The 23,188-nt window shown below is 42.0% G+C and overlaps 1 protein-coding gene across 1 annotated transcript; it reads left to right on the top strand.

The window, feature by feature from the left end:
- Positions 1–778: 778 nt before the first annotated feature.
- Positions 779–21,814, top strand: LOC143280834 (serine/threonine-protein phosphatase 2A 56 kDa regulatory subunit alpha isoform-like). Its single transcript, XM_076585543.1, has 10 exons — positions 779–1,254; positions 3,344–3,540; positions 6,931–7,032; positions 7,648–7,740; positions 9,613–9,743; positions 11,044–11,212; positions 11,411–11,464; positions 13,168–13,338; positions 14,969–15,198; positions 16,337–21,814. Exons 1-10 carry the CDS (start codon positions 1,113–1,115, stop codon positions 16,440–16,442), a joined length of 1,395 nt encoding a protein of 464 aa, XP_076441658.1. The 5' UTR covers positions 779–1,112; the 3' UTR covers positions 16,443–21,814.
- Positions 21,815–23,188: the final 1,374 nt, after the last annotated feature.

Here is a 23,188-nt window from a genome sequence, read left to right on the forward strand (position 1 = left end):
AGAGGTGGGTTTTAAGGCCAGACTTGAAAGAGCTGAGTGTGGAGACTTGACGAAGCGAAAGAGGAAGTTCATTCCAATCACAAGGTCCAGAGTCAGAGAAAGAACGGCGGCCAACAGTCAAGTGTTTGAATCTGGGTATGCGTAAACAGAGTGGATCCGAAGCCAATCGTAGTGAGCGAGATGGAGTGTAGAGGTGAAGGCAGCCGCAGAGATAGGAAGGGGCAGTTTTGTGAATACATAGAGTGCTGATCTTGTACTTTATTCGGTGTGAGACAGGGAGCCAGTGGAGATGTTGCAAAAGAGGAGTGATGTGCTCAGATCTTTTCTTTCTGATGACGAGTCGGGCAGCAGAGTTTTGTATGCGCTGAAGGGACTGAATGGATGAAGCAGGCAAACCAGACAATAGAGAGTTACAGTAGTCAAGGCGAGAGAGAATGAGAGAAACGACAAGTCTAGATGTTGCGCCGCAGTTGACAGTAGCAGGACTGACATGTCTGACTGATAAATTTTTGCATGGTCAGTGTATTGTCAAGCTAACCCCGTCCCTACAAAATTTTGCTTTGTTGGCACATCGATCTCAGCTCCAGATATACTGTACAGTTTACAGAGGTTGTCATGTTACATAACAGCTGTTTCCACCGTAAACAATTGCGTGATGCAAGAAGTCCAAATGTCGCACAGTTGCTACGCGTGCACATCGTAAACAAACCATGCCCCACGTGAGGTCAAGGTCAAATATGAGTTCTCGCCAAATCTCAGAGCACCTGGCAAAGACGAGATTCAAGGAGCCATTGGAAGAATAACAACACACAGTAATTATTTGCACTTTGGCTTTCGCTGTGACATTTTCGGGCCCCTGGGAATTCAGAACCAGCTGTGAAAAAGGGGCAGATTGGATGTGGAACCAGTCCTCAGATAAATGAATATTAGCATTGCTAATCACCGGTGCCGAGGTCGAAGTTATTTGTTGGGAGCGTAACCTAAACCTGTCTGCGGGTTTGTCGGATCAGATGGATCTTCTGCTGGAGAGTTCCGGAGTGTTTGTGCACATGTGAATGCAGTTAACCCTGTGATTTAAGGCGGTGTGTCCGCATATTACGGTGCAGGCCAGCATGTCGGCGAAAGTCACTGACCATATTGACCCTTTTTCAACAAGAGCCTCAATAAAATCAAAGAAACAAAGAAGATCTCAAGGATCATCACATTTTCGAAGTGCAGTTGGTCACGAATTACAGGCACTGCCACATCTAAAAGGTGAGGTAATAAGGTGTTTCTGATGCAGACGTGACGTTTGGCGGTAATATATAGTAGTATTTATACTAGTTTTTGGTACACACTGACACTGGGAGCATATTTTAGCTGCTTTTTCTGTCATATGTTGAAATAATTTATAATTTTACCATTATAATTCTATCGTAAACGAATTATCTTAGTTTTGCAATTTTGTTGAAATGGATGAAATTAACCAGAATTGTTTGGGATTCTGATAAATCAAATCTATATATTGTTACTATGTATAATGGATTGAGCAATTTTAGATTTTGATAAACTGTTGTTGGAACTATGATAAACTGTTAATTGTTGAATGTTGTACTTTCTGCATACAAGGTTTTATAAAATTAGAAAAACAATGACAGATTATGCCAAGACATTTGATAAAGTGGGATTGAATTCTGAATGCAAGTATCAATCCAAAATTCAATAAGACAGTAAATAGATAAAGATTTGATCCTTTAGCAACAACTATAGTATAATGTATTAAAACCAAGCTGTAAAAAAAATAATAAATAACCACTTTTCAATGATAAGAAGAATCAATTATACAGTTGTTTGGTTGTTGTTGTTGTTTTTTTTAAAGAAAACTGTTTTTGAAAATATGAAAACATGTAGAACCAGAAATGTTGACAGTGGACACACACACACACACACACACACACACACACACACACACACACACACACACACACACATTTTTTTTAATATAAAAACAGAATATATATTAGTCAGTGCACTTCCCACAGAATGGAAATCATGAATTGAACATTTCTTGCATGAAGCAATAATCTCAAGGTTGTCAGTGCAAGCATAGAGCAGTTAACATCATTGTGCAATGTATGAAAGATCTTTGTCTTTCAATTTTCACTTTTGGAAATACAAATTTGACATCTGGATATTATTTTCAATGAAAATATGTTAATGTAACACAAGAATGCACAAAATATTAAGTACGTAAATGGAGTATAGCATCTATAAACAAAGTAAGTCAGTAATTACATAAAATTAGCATAGCAAATATTAGCATCAAGAAGCAGAGTTTAACTTAGAAAAAAAAAGTATATCGTTACAATATATATAGAATGAGCATAGCATTAGCAGTTATTTCCATCAAGAAATAGTGTATCATCTAAAAATAAAGGAAATCAATACTTATACGATGTGCATAGCATCAAGGAACAAAGTAAAAATCAGTTCATAAAATGAGCATAGCATCAACTGATCAAGAAATAAAGTGTTTTATATTCTGAGGTTCAGAAGAATGTATTTCACTATGAGTATGAGGTGGGGGGGGTTTGTTGGGTGGGTGGGTGGTGGTTGTTTTTTCATGATAATGTCTGAGCAGTGGAAGATTTATTATGAATTGGATTGCAGTTATCAGCCAGTGATTTGTGTATTTTATTACTATCTTTGTTGGAATTGTTTGCACTGATCTTACAGTAAAAGTGTTATGATTATGAAGAGAAGTGGGGATGTAATTATCAATATCAGCCAGCAATGTGTGGAAGCATGTGTGCTTTGAAATAAACATGAGGATGCAGTTAGCATCCAAACATTTGTGTAACTGTAAGCATGAGACTGAGTCTACTGTTTTTGATATAGTCATAGATTGTTTGTTTTGTTTTGTTTTTGTGTGTGTTTGACACAATGACAGAAAGGTGTTTAAACAGAAATGTATTGACAGTAAAAGTGTTATGAAGAGAAATGGGGGAAAAAGGGGTAAATGTGATGAAGAGTTGTGAGTACACAGTGATCAGTGCTATGAACTAATGAAGAGAAGCAGGGATGCAGTTATAACTGCTATGAAGAGGATTGAGGATGTAGTGATGAGCGCTATGAAGAGAATCTGAGAAGTAAGAATGTAGCACTTGATAACGCTATGAAGAGAAGTGAGAATTTAGTGACAAGTGCTTTGAAGAGAAGTGATGTTGTGGTGATCAGAGCTATGAAGAGAAGTGAGAATGTGGGGATAAGTGTTATGAACATAATGAAGAGAATTGAGGATGTGGTGATAAGTCAGCTCTTTGAAGAGAAGTGAGGATGTGGTTATGGTGGCTGTGTTTGACAGATGCCCTGCCAGCAGACCAGCAGGACCTGTTCATCAAGAAGCTGCAGCAGTGCCAGATGGTGTTTGACTTCATGGACCCAGTCACTGATCTCAAGAGCAAGGAGATCAAGCGAGCTTGTCTGAACGAGTTGGTTGATTACATCACCGCCACACGCAATGTCCTCACCGAGCCTGTCTACCCGTATATTGTGCATATGGTCAGTCAGTCTGTTCCTACATTGTGCATAAAATATGTGCTTAGTCAGTCTGTGGATCCCTATATTGTGCATATGATCAGTCAGTCTGTTCATACATTGTACACTTGCTCAGTCAGTCTAGGGATCTCTATGTTGTGCATATATGGTCAGTCAGTCTATTCCTACATTGTGCACTTGCTCAGTCAGTCTGTGGATTCCTATGTTGTGCACATGGTCAGTCAGTCTGTTCCTACATTTTGCACTTGCTCAGTCAGTCTCTGGATTCCAATGTTGTGGATATAGTCAGTCAGTCTATCCTTCCCTGCGTTGTGCACATGGTCAGTCTATGAATTCCTATGTTGTGGATATAGTCAGTCAGTCTATCCCCTATGTTGTGCACATGCCTAGTCAATGGATTCCTATGTTGTGGATATGGTCAATCAGTCTATCCTTCCCAACATTGTGCACATGGTCAGTCTATGGATTCCTATGTTGTGGATATAGTCAGTCAGTCTATCCCCTGCGTTGTGCACATGCTCAGTCAATGGATTCCTATGTTGTGGATATGGTCAGTCAGTCTATCATTCCCTACCTTGTGCACATGGTCAAGTAAGTCTACCCTTCCCTATGTTGTGCACATAGTCAAGTCAGTCTGTCCCTGTGTTTTGCACATGGTCAGTCAGTCTCTAGATCCCTATGTTGTGCATATGGTCAGTCAGTGTATCCCAACGCTGTGTTCATAGTTCATAGTCAATCATACTCAGTCACAGAGTCCATCAGTTGCATCCTCACTAAAATATCATAGGTGTTCATAGGCTGCAACTCCCAAGATTCATGCTTGATTGACCTTGGGAATTCATTGCCTTGGTTTACTTTGTTGATCTCTTTACACCACAAATATATTTTATTATGTTTATGTAAGTTTGGAAAAGTAAAAGCCATTTAGTTTTCAAGGAGGGTAAACTCTGATTAATGCTTCATATAAGTTCTATATAGTTAAACTGAAAGGTTTAGGCTTAAGTACTTTGTTTTCTTGGAGTTTAAATGCTGGTTTTGTTTCCATAATGTCCAGTCCTCAGACACAGTTTACGGGATCTTAAATATATGCAAAGTAGATTCTGTGGATATGGAGTCAGTGACTTAATTTGTTCATGTTTGTCTCACTTTTTTTCACTAGTTTGTCAAACTTTTGCTTTTCATCATTTACCAGAATGCTGTTGTTGTTTTTAATTCAGTTTAATTTTTAAATGGAAAGCAAAAAAACGAGTCATGAATGATAAAAGTTAATCTGGTCCTTCTGTGTGTTTGTTTAGATCTGTCAATGCTTCCATCACTGTCTGGATCTCTCTCTCTCTCTCTCTCTCTCTCTCTCTCTCTCTCTCTCTCTCTCTCTCTCTCTCTCTCTCTCTCATCCCCTCTCTCTCTCATCCCTCCCCCCCCCCTCTCTCTCTCTCTCATCCCCTCTCGCTCTCATCCCTCCCCCCTCTCCCTCTCTCTCTCTCTCTCTCTCTCTCTCTCTCTCTCTGGGTCTATACTGTTAGGCTGGCTGGCTGCAGCACATATTCTGCTCCCAGATAATCAAAACTTTCTCCATGTGTACAAAATTGGTTATGAAATGTCAAGTGTCACCGTGTATGTTTGGAAACATTGTGAAATTCAGGGTCTCATGTTACACTGATCATGTTCGCAGAGAAAGTAGTGACATTGACAAGGTGTGTGTTGACTTTTCAACGGCATTATGATTATCTTGGCTGGCTTTTATGTTATGATATGATTTTATTACGATGGAAGTGGCATGAGACATAGAAAGATGTGTATTGAAAAAAGTGTTACGTAACCTGTATCAGACTACACAGAAGGTGAGAACTTTGCTCCAGAAAGACAAGATGGGAAATCTGTATTGACGTTCTCAAACTCTCCAAAGATAGAAAAGTTCCTTTCTTAGTATTTCAGCTCATACTCAGATAATTGACTTTTGTGTCTTAACATTTTTAAGAGTTCTCATTCAGTTTTCTGGAGAGAAAAATCAACGAAACAAAAGTTCAGGAGCAAGATAGTGTAAAGCCAATGTCGTCACCAGAGCTGTAAAGTTAAAGATTTCAATTGCTATGACTCAGCTCCCTTCCACCAGAGTAGTTTTAATAATCAGAGAATAATACTCCTGCTTACAGAACTTCACACTGAAGCATGTACAAGAATACATGCAGTTGCTTGTACAGTAGTCAGTACACACAGTTTATACTCACTGTACACTACACACACACCCATCCACACACACACACACACACACACACACACACACGTGTATCCACATGTCACTGGCAGACAACAATGGAGCATAATTCCTTTCTGTATCTACCCCCTCAGCTGTTAGTTCACAGCGGTGGTGTCAACAAAGCCAGGTCTGTTGTAAAGCACTGCTCCACTGCCACTGTCCCACAGTTCACCTTTGCCAGCACACTGCCTATTGTGACTGAGCGTGCTTGGCATTGATTAGGATTGATCAGTGAAGCAGATCAGTAGCTCCATGTAATCACCAGCTCCCCCACCCTGTTCCCACCCACTCCCTCGCCCTTCCATGGAATTCCGAACAATGGGCTGTCAGTGATTATGACACTGTCAGTTGTCATTCTTTTCTGTATTGTTACTGTGGGGCGGGAGAATGTATGTTACCAAAGGCTTTTTTTTTTATCTTTGTGTGTGTATGTTTATTTTAGTTTGAAATTGTTTGAAAAAGATTTCAACTCAGCACTAATAAAAATATTGATTGTGTGAGTGTATGTGTGTGTGTGTGTGTGTGTGTGCGTGTGCATGTTTTACTATGTGTGTATCAAATGATTGTGTGAGTGTGTGTCTGTGTGTGTTTCGCTATGTGTGTGTTACTGTGTATTAGGGTGTATCTATGTAGATATACAGAGATGTAAGGGTGTGTACTTGGACATTTAAAAAACAGGTGAAAAAAAATGAATCTTCAGCATGAAATCCAGTCCAGAATTTTTAAGATTAAATCTTACGCTATCAGTCGTACAGATAGGATACCCAAAAAAAAAAACCTCCAAAAATCTTTGTTCTAAAAGCACACACAAATGACCAGCAATAGAAAACCAATTTTATGAAATTATTCTTTGCATAAATTAAATAAGTCCCAATAACTGTTCATGAATTACAGAAAGCCCATTTTAGAAGTAGCATTTGATTTTAGTTTGTAGTGGTGATGAATTTTATCAGTCTTAAGGCCCTTGTCATTGTGTCATTGAGGCAGAAAAAAATGTATCAGATTCAATGTGTTGTGGGGGAAAATTCAGTTGACATGTAATCATTTATTGAAGTGCTGATTTGATAATGTAGCTGATGTCCAAAGTAAATGGTAATCATCGCTGTATTCAAGTGTGTCAATGTCCATAATTTCAGATAGCCTGTAATATATTCCGGACACTGCCCCCGAACGAGAACCCTGACTTTGACCCTGAGGAGGATGACCCCACTCTAGAGGCCTCTTGGCCCCACCTCCAGGTAAGGACATCTGTTAAACCTTTACTATACCTCCAGGTAAAGACGTCAGCCCTGAAAACGGAGTATGGCTGCCAACATGGCAGGGTAAGAACGGTCATACATGTAAAAGCTTTCTTGTGTACATACTAGTGAATGAGGGAGTTGCAGCCCACAAAGTAGAAGATACCTCCAGGTAAGGACATCATTTAAACCTGTAGTATACCTCCAAGTAAAGACAACTGTTATACTTTCAGGTAAAGACATCTGTTATACCTGTAGTATGCATCCATGTAAGACATTAGATATACCAGTATTATACCCCAGGTGACAACATCAGTTCTGCCTGTATTATAGTTTATACCTCCAGGTGATGACATCAGTTCTACCTGTGATATACCTCTAGGTAAAGACTGTAATGTTATGTTTGTAGGAGCAAATGTGCAGGTTTCAAACTCGTTTGTTGTACCTAAAGACAGGCAGGAGTTCCAGACATGTTAGAATACAAGAAATGTGTAAGTGTGCTCATTTTATTATTAGATGTTACATGATCATTTTGTTTGGGGTGGGGGGTCAGTAGTAAATGGTGCTGTGATACAGCAGATGTATGTTATAAAGCCTTTTTCTCTGTGCCTGCAGATTGTCTACGAATTCTTCTTGCGGTTTTTAGAATCTCCAGACTTCCAGCCCAGCCTGGCCAAAAAGTACATCGACCAAAAGTTTGTGCTACAGGTAATGAGCCTATTGTTTGGCACAGGTGATCAAAGTTTTAGTTCCGCAGGTAATGAAGAAGTATGGTTTGATACAACACTTTTAATTCACATAAAACTCTGTTGAAAAAAAAAAGAATTAGTTATGGGATTTGTTAGAAACTGATGGGTTGGCAGGTATCACGGCTCGTGGTGTTTGTTGTGCATGTGTTCATGTGCACCTCTCTTTTCCACACACACACACACACACACACACACACACACACACACCCCGCTCCCCCCTCTCTCTGTCTCTCTCCACCTCTCTCCTTCACCTCCTTCTATCCATGCATATGCACGTGCATATCTGAGGATATGTGTGTGACATGTCCCTTCTCTTGAACATTTTTTTAACTCTGAGTGAGTTCAGAAACTTATGTCGTTTGGGAGAAAGATTCCCCTTGGCTGTTGATGCCGAGCTGGCAGGAGAGACGGGTCACCGTTCCAGCGTGTGTGCTGTTGGGTGCCGTCGGTGAAGTTGTGGGGCGATTTCCTTGTCACCCCCTTCTTCTTCGGTGTTTGTCTGTGTGGGTCTGGGTGGTTTTTTTTTTCACCCTGGTCCAGTGGTGTGCCTATTTACCTGGTGACAGATTTTCCTGTGAGTTTCCCCCCCTTCTGTGCCACTGCCTTCGACGGATCTCCGGGAGACAACTCTGGAACGGTCCTTGTTCCCCTTCTACCGTGTCCTCCCCAAAACTTCCTCACTCCCGATCCCACTCCTCACTTCCAGCCTACCCTTTCCCACTTTCCCATTGCCCCTCTCATCCTGATCCTATCCCAGCCATCAAAACTGCAAGTGTTGTCAGTCTTCAGCTGTCTGGATGAGTCTGAACTCTGGCAGTGTAGTTGAGCTGAACTGGCGCTGCAGTTGACCGTGAATTTGTAGAAGAATTGTGCCGTGGTTAGACAGGGGGTTATATATTTGAATGCGTTGTTTTATGCCGTTTATTTATTTATGTATTTTTCCTATGATCACAGTTAGCTAGTCTGGGAACGGGTGGGGGTACATGGGCAACCCCTTACGGGCTGTGACAGCAGGTGTGGAATAATCCTGCGTATGTGTTGAGGGATTTGGCAGGTGTGGAATAATCCTGTGTATGTGTTGAGGGGTTGGGCAAAAAAGGAATCGTGCACGTGTTGATGTATCGGGAGGTGTGGAATGATCCTATTTGTGTGTTAAGGGCTTGGCAGGTGTGGAATAATCTTGTGTATGTGTTGAGGGGTTGGCAAAAAAGGAACCGTGTATGTGTTGATGTATTGGCAGGTGTTGAATAATCCTGTATGTGTTGAGGGGTTGACAGATGTGGAATAATCCTGAATATGTGTTGAGGGGTTGGGAGGTGTGGAATAATCCTGTGTATGTGTTGAGGTGTTGGCTTGTGTGGAATGATCCTATTTATGTGTTGATGTGTTGGCAGGTGTGGAATAATCCTGTGTATGTGTTGAGGGGTTGGTATGTGTAGAATGATCCTGCATATGTGTTGAGGGGTTGGCAATTAAGGAATTGTATATGTTTTGAGGGTTTGGCAGGTGTGGAATTGTGTTCGTGTTGAGGTGTTGGCAGGTGTAGAATAATCCTGTGTATGTGTTGAGTTGAGGGGTTGGCAGGTGTGGAATGATCCTATTTGTGTGTTGAGGGGTTGGGAAGTATGGAATAAGTATGGATTAATCCTGTACATGTGTTTAGGTGTTTTCTGGTGGGAAATAATCCTGTGTATGTGTTGAGGGGCTTGGCAGGTGTGGAATAATCCTGTGTATGTGTTGAGGGGCTTGGCAGGTGTGGAGTAATCCTGTGTATGTGTTGAGGTGTTGGCAGGTGTGGAATAATCCTTTGTATGACTGTTGTGTTTTGCAGCTGTTAGAACTGTTCGACAGTGAGGATCCCAGAGAGAGGGATTTCCTGAAGACAGTGCTGCACAGAATATACGGAAAGTTTCTGGGGCTTCGCGCCTTCATCCGGAAACAGATCAACAACATCTTCCTCAGGTTGGTTGGCCCATGACAGGCCTGTCTGTTGTGTGTTGTTGGTTTTGTTTGTTTGGTATGTTTTTGGAATGTGTTACTGCTGGTGTTGTTTGTTTGAATTGTGTTGTTGGAATGCGTTACCACTGGTTTTGTTTGTGTCTTGTTGGAATGTGTTACCACTGGTTTTGTTTGTTTATTGTGTTTTGTTGGAATGTATTACCACTGATGTTACTTGTGTGATGTGTCTTGTTGGAATAGGTTACCAATGGTGTTATATGTTTGTTGTGTCTCGTTGGAAAGTATTACTGCTGGGATGGTTGGTTTTTTGTTTCGAATATCTTGTCATCCATTACTATCATTACTACAGAATGTGTCTTGTTGTGTGTCAGCATCTATTGCCATCATGAATACAGAATATGTCTTACTGTCTTTTGGTAACCTCAGTTTTAGATTTTGTGCTTCCACTGTCTGGAATCGACTGCCTGTGAGTCTTCATCACCAACCAACACTCCCTTTGCTCAAAACCCAGCTAAAAATTCATCTGTTCTGTAAGATGTTCTGTAAGGGTGTTTTTTTGTTGTTGTTTTTTTCACTGTTAATTTGAGATGTTTTCTGTTCATTGGTGTGTGTGTGTGCATGGTTGAGTGTGGTTTGTCATTTCCGGGTGTGGCTGGGCATGAATGGGCGATTGCCAGCACATTGAGTCTACTTAGAGAAATGTGCCATACAGATGCCCTCATTATTATTGTTATTGTCAGGTTCATCTATGAGACAGAATTGTTCAACAGGTTGGAGGCTGTGTGTGGTTTTCTATGACCGTCATGATTGCATGTTGAATGTTGTCAGGTTCATCTGTGAGACCAAGTTGTTAAATGGGGTGGGGGAGTTGTGTGTTGTCTTGAATACATGATGTGTTGTAAGGTTCATCTGTGAGACCGAGTTATTCAATAGGATGGGCGAGTTGTGTGTTGTCATGAACATTTACATGTTATCAGGTACATCTGTGAGACTGAGTTGTTCAATGAGGTGGGGGAGCTGTGTGTTGTAATCTGTGACCGTCATGATTACATGTTGTATGCAGTCAGGTTCATCTATGAGACCAAGTTGTTCATGGGGTGCGGGAGTTGTGTGTTGTCATGAACACATATGTTTTCAGGTTCATCTATGAGACGAAGTCATTCAGTTGGGTGGAGAAGTTGTGTGTTGTCATCTGTGACTGTCATGATTACCTGTTGTGTGTTGTCAGGTTCATCTGTGAGACGGAGTCGTTCAACAGGGTGGAGGAGTTGTATGTTGTCATGAACACATGATGTGTTGTCAGGTTCATCTATGAGACAGAGTCATTCAACGGGGTGGGAGAGCTGCTGGAGATCCTGGGCAGCATCATCAATGGCTTTGCTCTTCCCCTGAAGGTAGAGCACCGCCAGTTCCTCATGAAGGTCCTCATCCCCCTCCACAAGTCACGCTCCCTAGGCCTCTACCACGCCCAGGTCAGCACCCCCTCCTCTCCCCTCTCTTTCTTCTTCTTTCTTCCTGGTCTGCAGCTGTCTGTGTTCTGCAGTTCTTAAAATTTCGTTTAGATGCCAGGCAGATACAGAGTATGTATCATATTTGTAGGTAAGTTGACTGTTTCCTCTGTGATGGTTTGTTTTACAAGCCCTACAATTTCTGATGATGATTGGTTTCAGTTGGCATACTGTGTCGTCCAGTTCCTGGAAAAAGATTCTGCTCTGACAGAAGATGTAAGTACAACTAATGTATCTTCTTTCCTCCCATGTGGGATTCTGAGGGTGTTTTCAGGATGAATAGTGTCCTCACCTTCTGGAAATCCTCTGCTTAAAATTTTCCTTTTTTCTGTTGCTCTCTTTGTTTCTGGCTTTTTCCTTGTCTTTCTGTCGTCTCCACTTCCCTTATTTTCTGCTTTGCTAGTCCATTTGTCTTTATATATTCTAGAAATTATTGGTGTTTGTCTTTTTCTGGGCTTTGCAGTTTGGCATTCTTGCTGTGGTGTATTCTTTTTTGTGCTTAGGATGTAAGGGTTGGCCACTTAGATGTTTGTTGTATGGTATGCCAGTGGTTTCATGTAATTTTGGGTGTGACTGTACTTGTTCCTGCTTGTCTTTTCCATGGTTGTGACTGTACTTGTTCCATGTTGTGTTACCATTGGTTAAATGTATCTATGCCAAATTGTCTTTTCCATAGTTGGGACTGTACTTGTTCCATGTTGTGTTACCATTGGTTAAATGTATCTATGCCAAATTGTCTTTTCCATAGTTGGGACTGTACTTGTTCCTGGTTTTCTTTTCCATTGGGTGTGACTGTACCAGTGCCAAGTTGTCATTTCCATGCATGTGACTGTACTTTTGCCACATTGTCTTTTTGCAGTTTTCTTTGTTCAGGCCTGTTCACTCAAGGCCTGACTAAGCGTGTTGGGTTACGCTGCTGGTCAGGCATCTGCTTGGCAGATGTGGTGTAGCGTATATGGATTTGTCCGAATGTAGTGACGCCTCCTTGAGCTACTGAAACTGAAACTGTGTTCAGGTTGTGCAGGATCAGTATTGACATAGTTGTCAGCCCTGATTAAACCCAGTGTGGTCGGATGGACTGCAAGCAACAATGACAGTGACAGCTCTGTGTGGCAGGCACAACAGCTGAGTGCTTTAACGTAAGCGCTGGGCTTTTAATCTGACGGTCCTGGGTTTGAATCCAAGTCACAGCACCTGGTGGGTTAAGGGTGGAGACTTTTTACCTATTTCCCATGTCAACAGTTGTGCAGGCTTGCTAGTTACTGTACTTCCTTTGTGTGTGTACACATGCAGGAGATCAAATGTGCACATTAAAGATGAGATGATCCGTGTCAGCATTCAGTGGATTATGGACACAAGAACATACCAGCTTGCACACACCAAAAAAAAATGCAGTGTGACTGGTGGGTTAAAAATTATGCATGTAAAAGCCCACTCATACATGAGAGTTGCAACCCACCAACCAGAAAAAAACAGATAAATAGCTGTAATGTGTGATCATGTGCGTTTGTGTGTTTTTCATGTTGTTGTTGTTTTTTGGGGTTTTTTTTGTTTGTTTGTGTTTTGTTTTTTTAAAGGGGGTGGGGGGAAGTGTTGTTTTTTTTATACAATTGACAGAGTGTGAACTGTTCAGGAAGCACCATGGCAGAATAGGTCAGGCATTGGACTTCTAATCCAGTATTCACCGGTGATCAGGGTTCAAAGCCCAGTCCTGGCATGGTGGTGTGTCACTTAACTCTGATGTTACCTCACTCCACACAGATGTAAATGGATACCTGACTTTGGTCAGGGAAGGTTAAAACAGTGGAAGGAGAGGATACTTGTGCTGAGCCATAGGCACAGTGGATATGAAGTCACTGCCCCAGTGGCCATAAAAAGGTTATGGGACCTTGAACTTTTAAACTTTTAAACTGTGTCAGGTAATCAAAGGCATGCTGAAGCTGTGGCCCAAGACATGCAGCCAGAAGGAGGTGATGTTCCTCGGGGAAATCGAGGAGATCCTGGATGTCATTGAACCGGCCCAGTTCCAGAAGATCCAGGAGCCCCTGTTCAAGAACATCTCCCGCTGTGTGTCCAGTCCACACTTCCAGGTCTGTCATCATGCTGTACAGCACTTTCTCTTTCAGTTTCTCATTGAGGCATCACTGCTTTCGGACTTATCCATATACCACACCACATCTGTAAGACAGATGCCTGACCAGCAGCATAACCCATTTGTGTACCTGTCGGAGTGGATTTCTTCAACAGAATTTTGCCATGGGAGACACTTATGTTGCCATGGGTTCTTTTCCAGTGTGCCAAGTGCGTGCTGGACATGGCACCTGGGAATATCATGTCATTCATATGACTAGATGCTCAGTTTGATTTTCCGTCACACTTGGGAGAAAGAATGAGACAAGGACTTGAACCCAGACCCTCGTGGACACTGTATTGGCAGATAAGCATTTTAACCATTCTGCAACCTTCCTCCTGTTTCACAGCCATGTGTGAGCAATTTTGTGGTGAGATTGATCCAGTTCCAGACCTCTTTCATTCATTTGCACACTTATGTCACCTACATAATTCTTTGCCGTCATTGACAGCAAATGCCTTGAACAAAAGCAAACCTGTCCTTTATAAAACTCTTGTTTTTTCAAAAATATGGAATTTCGTGCTCTGTGTGGGTGGCAATTATTGGAACAATGCCATGAGACTGAGATGGTGCCTACGAGCTGGAGTGAAGCAGTATGTTTTGCAAGGATACCATAGGAATTTACTCTGATGTGAAGAAACGCATTTTGCAAGGATGTAGGAATGGGTGCATTTCTCTTTAGAGTTAACAAGTGTGGCGAGAAAACAGTTCAGACTGACCTGTAGGTGGTGACTTGTCCTGTAAAGAGAGTTTCCCGACGTTTTGGGCCCTAGGCCTTTCTTCATGGGGAGAAAGGTAGAGAATGGAGAAGAAAAGAAAGGACAAAACCAAGACAAAGGTAAAACTAAGAACTGTGAGGAGTAATCAAAGAAGAAAAAAAGGACAAAAAAGAACAGAGAAAAAGGTGAGCAATATTTACAAAGGAAAAGAAAGGGGGATGGTTAAACACTGGAGGGGGGGGGGTGGAGGTGGAAAAAGAGGGTTGTGGTTCGCCAAAAGGTGTAAGAATATGTGTGCTGGTCAGTGTGTGTGTGCCTGTGTGTGTGAAGGGAGAGAAAGAAAATGGAGGGGGGGGGGAGAGAGGGAGTGAGAGACAGGGAGGGAGGGAGAGAGTGGTGGAGAGGGAGGGGGAGGAGAGAAAAGTGGGGGGGAGGGAGAGAGAGAAAGAGTGTGTGTGTGTCTGAAGGTGGATTGCAGGGGGACAGGAGCAGTGAAAAGGGAGGGGAAAAGAGAGAGAAGAGGGCCCAGGGCCGCTAGGGGTCCATCACTCTGGTGTTGATGCCTGCAGGCTGGATGGTCCCCAGGCAGCTGATCACATGGGACTCCATATGCTTGCGGTATGCTCTGTTGCTCGGGTTCTGCCATACAGCTGCCACCTTTGCCTGGGTGTAGTTGTGTCAACAAGTGTGTTTTGCAAAGAGACCTCTGGACTTGGTATATATCTCCCTGATGTGTATTTCACAAGGGAACCATAAGAGTGAATTTATTTCTCTTAATGTAAGGTGCATTTTGCAAGATCACCATTGCATGAGTGGCTGACCATCATGTGTGTGTGTGTGCGCCTGTGTGTGGTGTGTGTGCACGTGCAGGTGGCAGAGAGAGCACTGTATTTCTGGAACAATGAGTACATCATGAACCTGATTGAGGAGAACAGCAATGTGGTGCTGCCCATTATGTTCCCTGCGCTGTACCGCATCTCCAAGGAGCACTGGAACCAGACCATTGTGGCGCTGGTCTACAACGTCCTCAAAACCTTCATGGAGATGAACAGCAAGCTGTTTGATGAGCTCACCTCCAACTACAAGGCCGAGCGACAAAAGTCAGTGCAATCAGCAGCTGTACTCTGGTGTGTTGTATTGTTCTGTATCAGTCTGTATTGTTCTCTGATCTACATACTGTACCACATTGTTTTCTGCTTTATTGTTCTATATTGGTCTGTTTTGTTCTGTGATGTACTGTAATGTAATCTTCTGATTTCAGGGAGAAGAAGTAATTGTCAGTAATAGTGTGCTGATTTCAGGAAGAAGGAGAAGGTGAAGTAATGGTGTGAAATCTGGTGGTCTGATTTCAGGGAGAAGTAGTAATGATCAGTAATGGTGTGCTGATTTCAGGGAGAAGAAGAAGTAATAGTCAGTAATGATGTGCTGATTTCAAGGAGAAGAAGTAACTGTCAGTAATGGCGTGCTGATTTCAGGGAGAATAAGGAGAAGTAATTGTCAGTAATGGTGTGCTGATTTCAGGACAAAGGAGAAGTAATTGTCAGTAATAGTGTGCTGATTTCAAGGCGAAAAAGAAGTAATTGTCAGTAATGATGTGCTGTTTTAAAGGAGAAGTAATTGTCAGTAATGATGTGCTGATTTCAAGGAGAAATTATTGTCAGTAATGGTGTGCTGATTTCAAGGAGAAATTATTGTCAGTAATGGTGTGCTATTTTCAGGGAGAAGAAGTAATGATCAGTAATGGTGTGCTGGTTTCAGGGAGAAGTAGTAATGATCAGTAATGGTGTGCTGATTCCAGGGAGAAGTAGTAATGATCAGTAATGGTGTGCTGTTTTCAGGGAGAAGTAGTAATGATCAGTAATGGTGTGCTGTTTTCAGGGAGAAGAAGTAATGATCAGTAATGGTGTGCTGATTCCAGGGAGAAGTAGTAATGATCAGTAATGGTGTGCTGTTTTCAGGGAGAAGAAGTAATGATCAGTAATGGTGTGCTGGTTTCAAGGAGAAGAAGTAATGATCAGTAATGGTGTGCTGTTTTCAGGGAGAAGTAGTAATGATCAGTAATGGTGTGCTGTTTTCAGGGAGAAGAAGTAATGATCAGTAATGGTGTGCTGTTTTCAGGGAGAAGAAGTAATGATCGGTAATGGTGTGCTGTTTTCAGGGAGAAGAAGTAATGATCAGTAATGGTGTGCTGTTTTCAGGGAGAAGAAGTAATGATCAGTAATGGTGTGCTGATTCCAGGGAGAAGAAGAAGGAGAAAGAGCGAGAGGAACTGTGGAAGCGGCTGGACCGTCTGGAGCTGAACAAGAAGAACAAGCGGGTCGGTGCCGGGGGCAGTCACTCCTAACAACCCCACACCCCCTCCCTCCCTCCCTCTCTCCCTCCCCTTGTCCACCCTCCCCCTGTGTCTCCACACTTCTGTTTTCAGGTGTTCTGTCTGGGTGGCCGTCCTGTTGTTGGCACCATTGTGAGTATGATGGAGAGGACGTCAGCACCGTTGTCAGTGGATAGGGAGGAGGTCATCACTGTTGTCAGTGGATAGAAAGGACGTCAGAACTGTTCTGAATTGATAGAGAGGATGTGAGCTCTGTTGTTTATGGATAGAGGATGTTAACACCGTTCTGAATGGGATAGAGAGGGTGTCAGCACTATTGTGAATGAATAGAGAGGACATCTGCATCATTCTAAATGGATAGAGAGGTGTGTATGCCGTTGAGAATAGATAGAGGATGTTAACACCATTCTAAATGGATAGAGAGGATGTCAGCACCTTTGTGAATGGATAGAGAGGACGTTTGCACCCTTGCGAATGGGTAGAGAGGATGTCTGCACCCTTCTGAATGGATAGAGAGGATGTCAGCATCATTGTGAATGGATAGAGAGGACGTCTGCACCCTTATGAACAGGTGGAGAGGATGTCAGCATCATTGTGAATGGATAGAGAGGATGTCTGCACCCTTGTGAATGGATGGAGAGGATGTCAGCACCCTTGTGAATGGGTAGAGAGGACGTCTGCACCCTTGTGAATGGATGGAGAGGATGTCAGCACCTTTGTTAATGGATAGAGAGGATGTCAGCACCTTTGAGAATGGAACGAGAGGACATCTGCACCCTTGTGAATGGACAGAGAGGTTTTCAGCACTGTTGTGAATGGATAGCAAGGACATCTGCATCATTGTGAAAGGATAAGAGAGGATGTCAAGACCGTTGTTAATGGAAAGAGAGGACGTCAGCGCTGTTGTGAAGAAATAAGAGAGGACATCAGCACTGTTCTGAATGGATAAAGAGGGTGTCTGCACCATTGTTAATGGATAGAGGATGTGTGCACTGAGAAAGGGTGTTACTGCCAGGACTGCTGCAGTACAGACACACTGCACACCACAAGCAGTGGCTGGCTGGCAGAGAAACCATCCCCCCAACACATATATCCTGATAGATATTCGAGCCCCCAGCTACTTACCTGAATAGAAACTTACCCATTGTCTAAGTAAGACTTGTATTGCTAATGCATTGTCTAAGTAGATTTCTCTTGTGGCTGGCTGATTTTTTTTTTTTTCCAGCATTTAGGACTGTCATGTCCTTCACAAAGATTGGAGTACTTTCTTTATGTCCTTTACAAAGATTGAAGGATTGTCTTTATGTCCCTCACAAAGATAGAAGGACTTCATTTGAGTCCCTCACAAAGATTGGAGGAATTTAGGTGAGTCCCTCACAAAGGTCACCTCATCAACAGCTGTCGGTGTAGAGGTTCAGACCAAAATGGATCACTGTCAAGTCAGTGATTATAGGCTCTTGCCTGTGAGTCACATGGAAAATAGGGTTTATAAAAATTGTTTTGAATTCAGTGAAAAGGGCTTTGTTTTTTTAGAGGTGGCAGATGGCAGCCAAAAGAAGAACGTTTTGCATTAGCATCTGGGTTCTTCTTCCCACTGCTTACCATTTGTCCCTAAAGTTTGGGAGGGGGGTTCTTTTTGTGGGTGGAGGGATAAACTTTCTGCCTGGTCACTGTGAGTTTGGTCACAGGTTGCCACTGGACAATCACAACATTGATGTTAAGCATTGCCTCTGTCACAGAAATGTTTTATTTTTGTGGTCATTTAGTTAATAGTCTACTGCTCTTTTGATAATATGTGTATCTGTGTGTGAGATGGTATGCCCAAGTGTGTGCTGTGCGTGTATATGTTTGTGTGTGTGTGCATGATAAATATTTATTTGTGAGTATGCATTTATGTGCTTGGTGTTCCAGCATTTAGTTTGCAAAATGGATCATTAAATCTGGGAACTACTGTCCGGTGCATGTGTGTGTGTGTGTGCGAGCATCAGTTTGTGTGTGACAGTGCGTTTGTGAGTTTTTCCCCATTTCATCATTCAAACCATTTGTTGATTTCTCCACAGTTTTTCCACATTAACATTGTTGCTAACTTTGTATTATCTGTGTAGGTAACTAAGTTAGGGAACAGTTAGTCACAAATGTTAACATATTTAAAAACATGTATTTTTTGATGTCACATGATTATAAACATTGACAGACAATGTAAACATTGGAATGCTGTATTTCTTCTCACCTATTCTGTGTGGTCTTGCATACATACATACATACATACCTTCATTTGCATTGGTTTGTTATTGTTTGGGTTCAACTTGAACGTAGCAGGGACGCTTTGTTTTGTGTTTAGTTTAAACTTTAAAGTTGAAGTAAGGCAGATGTGATAGTTTTGACTTGATGCATATGTGACAAATATACTTGGTGTTGTAATGAACTGCGACTTGTGGGGCACGATTAAGCAAAGGCATCGTGGTGTTCCCTGCATCCAGCTGTCCTTACCCATAGTATGGGAGATAATTTTGATGTGCCTGAACCAACCCTTTCCCTTGTGCACCACTTCCTCATCTCATCCTTCACTCTGCCCCCACTCATCACCCACCCTCCCCTCTCCCTCCCCATCTCCCCCACAGTATTTTATCTGTCTGTTGGTATTAGCCCTGTTCTGTGCGCTTTGAACAAGAATCACTGTGTCCCCCCCCACCCCACCCTGCGCCCCCGCCCCACTCCACCCTCCTGCTCACTTCCACAGTATTTTATCAGTCTGGCGGTGTTGGCCCTGTTCTGTGTGCTTTGAACAGGCATTACTGATGTCTTGTTGGTTTCTACCCCAGTTGAATTTGCTCCGTTTGAATTGTGATTTGAATTGAACTGCATTGTTGGACATTCAGTCTGCACTGTGAATGACCCTCCGGCCAGTGTGTGTGTGGTTCTGTACGTTTGTGTGATTGTGTGTGAGAGAGAGAGAGAGAGGATAGGGGAGAGAAAATGTTTCAAGAGAGAATGGACTTCTTTGTGATACTAACCTTGTTGTGTTCTTTGTTTGCAGGGATTAAGGGAAAAGGGGGATGTGGTTTAGGATGTTACTCCCAGTTTTCAGAGGATGATAGTGGTTGTGTCATGTTGGGAGTCTGGGATGGGTGACAAACAGTGTTGTCTTCAATACAGTTTCAAGAATTGGTATTGTGTTGCGTAGTTTCTCAGTTGTGAAGATTGTGTTCACAATTGCTTTTTGGGGTGAAAGTGAACACAAGTGCAGGGTTATTTTTAATGTGAAGTTAGATGTGATAAAAATAAAATAAAAAGACAGTGTTCATGAATAGCTGGTAGTTGAATATAGCCTAAATTGTTGGTGTGCAAGATGCGTGGCGGTTTAGAATTGATGACGAGAGAGACTGCTGTTGGCATCAGAGAACTGTTGGTGTGCAAGAGGTATGATGAGAGAGATGATGTAGAAATTGATGATGAGAGAGATGATATAGGAATAGATGTTGAGGAAGAGATGATGTAGGAATTGATGATGAGAGAGAGATGTAGGAATTGATGATGTTGAGAGAGATGTAGGAATTGATGATGAGAGAGCTAATATAGGAATAGATGTTGAGAAAGAGATGATGTATGAATTGGTAGTAGAGTGGAGTTGAACGACCTATCGGCATTACGTCCATAAGGTCAAATGTAGGAATTGATGATGAGAGAGAGATGTAGGAACTGATGATAATTGATGAGAGAGAGATGTAGGAATTGATGATAATGAGAAAGATGTAGGAATTGATGATGAAAGAGATGATACAGGAATTGATGATGAGAGAGAGATAATTCAGGAATTGATGATTAGAGAGATAATTCAGGAATTGATGATGAGATAGAGATGATACAGGAATTGATGAGAAGATGATAAAGGAATTGATGAGAGAGATGATATAGGAATTGATGAGAGAGATGATACAGGACTTGACGATGAGAGATAGAAATGTCGGAACTGATGATGTTGAGAGAGATACTGCTGTTGACTGTTGGTGGCAAAGAACCACAAGTTAAAGAAGTATTGGAGCTGAAAGGAGAGGCATAGTGATTTATTGTTGACATTTGCACTGTGAGAATGGTAAAGATGTGTGTGTGTTTGAAGTGAAGGGCATTGTGTTAGTGTTTGCTAGTAATTTATCAACAGCCAGGCCTTGGTCACACAAATCAACACTTTGGTGGATGTGTCTGTGTTAGAAGTAGCTGTTGCTTGTTGAAGAGGAGGATTGTCAGCACTGGCTGGGATGAAGTTGTCGCTCGCGTCTTCCACTCGCCCACTGTTCACAGAGCTCAGGTATTGGCGTGTACATAGCACCCAGCTGGCTCCAGCTAGGTGGCGTCTGTCTGCTCAAAGGCTTCTCATCACAAATTTGTTTGGTGCTGCAGTGCTGTCAGTAGTCAGTTTGCTTCCACACACAATGGGGGGGAAAAAAGACATGCCTCTTCCACATGTACTAGGTTTCCACAAAAAGACAAAATGCAAAAAGGGGGGAAGTTGCGGTTGTGCAGTCTAACACAAGGAAACTAACAAGAATAGTAACATTGCTCCATGAAGAATTGACCATGTAATTAATGTGCTACTGACACTTGCAGTGTTGCTACACTGTGTAGCGGTGATCATCAGCATGGAGTGTTGCAACTGACACTGTTGCAGTGTTGCTACAGACACTATGCTGTGTTACTAAACTGTATAGCAGTGATCAACATGCAGTGTTGCTACTGACACTGTTGCAGTGTTGCTAGATGTATCAAAAATTTGGTGACAGTCAGTATGATCATGCCATGAAACTCTGCCCAAGTGAAAAGCAGGTTGTCTCCCTTTGGTAAGGTGACATGGTTTGCCATCCACTGGGCCAAGAAATACCACATGAACACTTCATGCAGTAAAAAGAAATTAGTGTAGAGAACATGGTGGTTGTATACAATTTGTGTTTTCTACATCCCATGGGATGAGTAGTCAGAATTCAGTGGATGTGAATGACCACAAGGTCTCCAGTGGATTCACAAAACCAGGGGCAGTCACTCATGGCTTCACTTTACAGTACCATGTGGACTTAACATCGTGTGACTTCTACTGACTGCGCTCATTTCGTTTCGTAATCAGTTGTTGAAAGACCAGATGCTAAATGTTGATGGCAGGTGGACCATTTGTTGTGCCAGTATCACCCTGAGCATTTTAGTGCTTTTTTCAGGCGTTAAGTGTTGAGGGCATTCATTATTTGTTAATGAGAAAACAAAGGACGTTTGTTTTCTTTTGTGTTTTTAACTGCATTTGGCCTAAGTGGCATGACGAGTGAAAATGTTGTGTGGGGTGGCAGCGTGTGTCAATCGTAGGAGATGTGTGTATGTGTGTGAAACACGGAGATTTAAAATTTAAAAAAAAAAAAAAAAAAAAGTGCGTGAGAGTGAGCATGTGTATGATGAAAAAAGAGTATGTAAACAGGTACTCACATGTGCAAGCATTGGAAGTGACTAAAAGAAGAGATCCAGTCATAATTTGCATATACCGTCATCAGAGTGTAATTTAGAACATACATTGTTTTATTTTTTTGCATGTGTGTGAGTGAATTGCAGTTTGTTTCTGTGTTGCCACAGACACTGTATGTATACAGGTCATGTGTAAGCATGGGAATTGACTAAAGAAGAGATCCCGTCATAATTGACATATATATTGTTTTATTTGTTTGCATGTGTGTGAGTGCATGCGGAAACTGCATGCTTGGAAATTAGATCCAGGAGAGAGTGCGCCTGCCCACCCCATACAACCTCCCATTAACTAATTGCCTACCCCTCCTCTTCCTCCCTCCCCTCTCCTGATTCCGTCATTCAGGATGTGACAAATAGTGCATTGCTGTGAATTTCTCATTTCTCTTGGTGTTTAACCTGATACTAAATTAGGTCAGGTCAACTAAATTAGGTCAGATCAACCATTTGATGCACACACTTGACCCCCATCCCAGTGCATGTCATTGTGGGTGTGTAGATTATCTGCACAGGTGTGGCCATCATACTACTGTGGTGTTGATGTTTGTCAGTTTAGGGCTTACAAACTTGCCCTGAATGTAGTGAACTGAATTCAACAGGGCTGAAGAGTTTATCGATTATATTCAACATGTTATGAAATGCCTTGCCAGTAAAAGCCAGTGTTTAAATGTGTGTGTTTTAGTTGTTGTTTTTTTCTCGATGATGTAATTGACTTGTATCATCATCCCACACTTGTGAAGAAGTATATCAATGATGGATAAAGATGATCTTGTGCCATCACTGGTCAGCATTGTTTTGAGTTTGGGGGCAAGAATGGGAATGTGTGCGTGTGTGTTTGATACTACTGTAATGCGCATAAGTGTTTCGATGAAACTTTACAATCTGTTCTGATGTCAAATATTGTATATCAGCTTAATTTCTGCATTCTGTGTTCATGATACCTTGTTCTCAAACGTTTCCCCCTTTCTTTAATATAGACGCAAGTGGAACATCCTGCAAAGATGAGACACTTGTTTATGTTTCAGCTGGTTGCTTTGCAGTGTAGTTGTAGTTTCAGTGGTCTGGGAACAAGGAATTAAATCCAGCCCAGAACTAAAGCAAGCCATTCTTGGAATACCAGAGTAGTTTTTTTGGTTTTGTTTTTATTTTTTAATTCCAAAAACTGCCTTTCTTCTTAGTGGTCCATCATTGTGGTTTTCTGTGTTATGGTAACATTTTGTCACTGTGAGTTTCTCTGTTATGGTTACATCTTGTCACTGTGG

Source organism: Babylonia areolata, chromosome 4 (genome assembly GCF_041734735.1).
Source record: "Babylonia areolata isolate BAREFJ2019XMU chromosome 4, ASM4173473v1, whole genome shotgun sequence".
NCBI lineage: Eukaryota > Metazoa > Mollusca > Gastropoda > Neogastropoda > Buccinidae > Babylonia > Babylonia areolata.

Bases quoted from the DNA above. Each gene is read 5' to 3' on its own strand.
- LOC143280834 (XM_076585543.1), top strand. From the start codon at position 1,113: ATGTCGGCGAAAGTCACTGACCATATTGACCCTTTTTCAACAAGAGCC. The intron at 1,255-3,343 runs GTGAGGTAATAA...TGTGTTTGACAG, and splicing joins GGCACTGCCACATCTAAAAG to ATGCCCTGCCAGCAGACCAG. The intron at 9,744-11,043 runs GTTGGTTGGCCC...ATGTGTTGTCAG, and splicing joins ATCAACAACATCTTCCTCAG to GTTCATCTATGAGACAGAGT.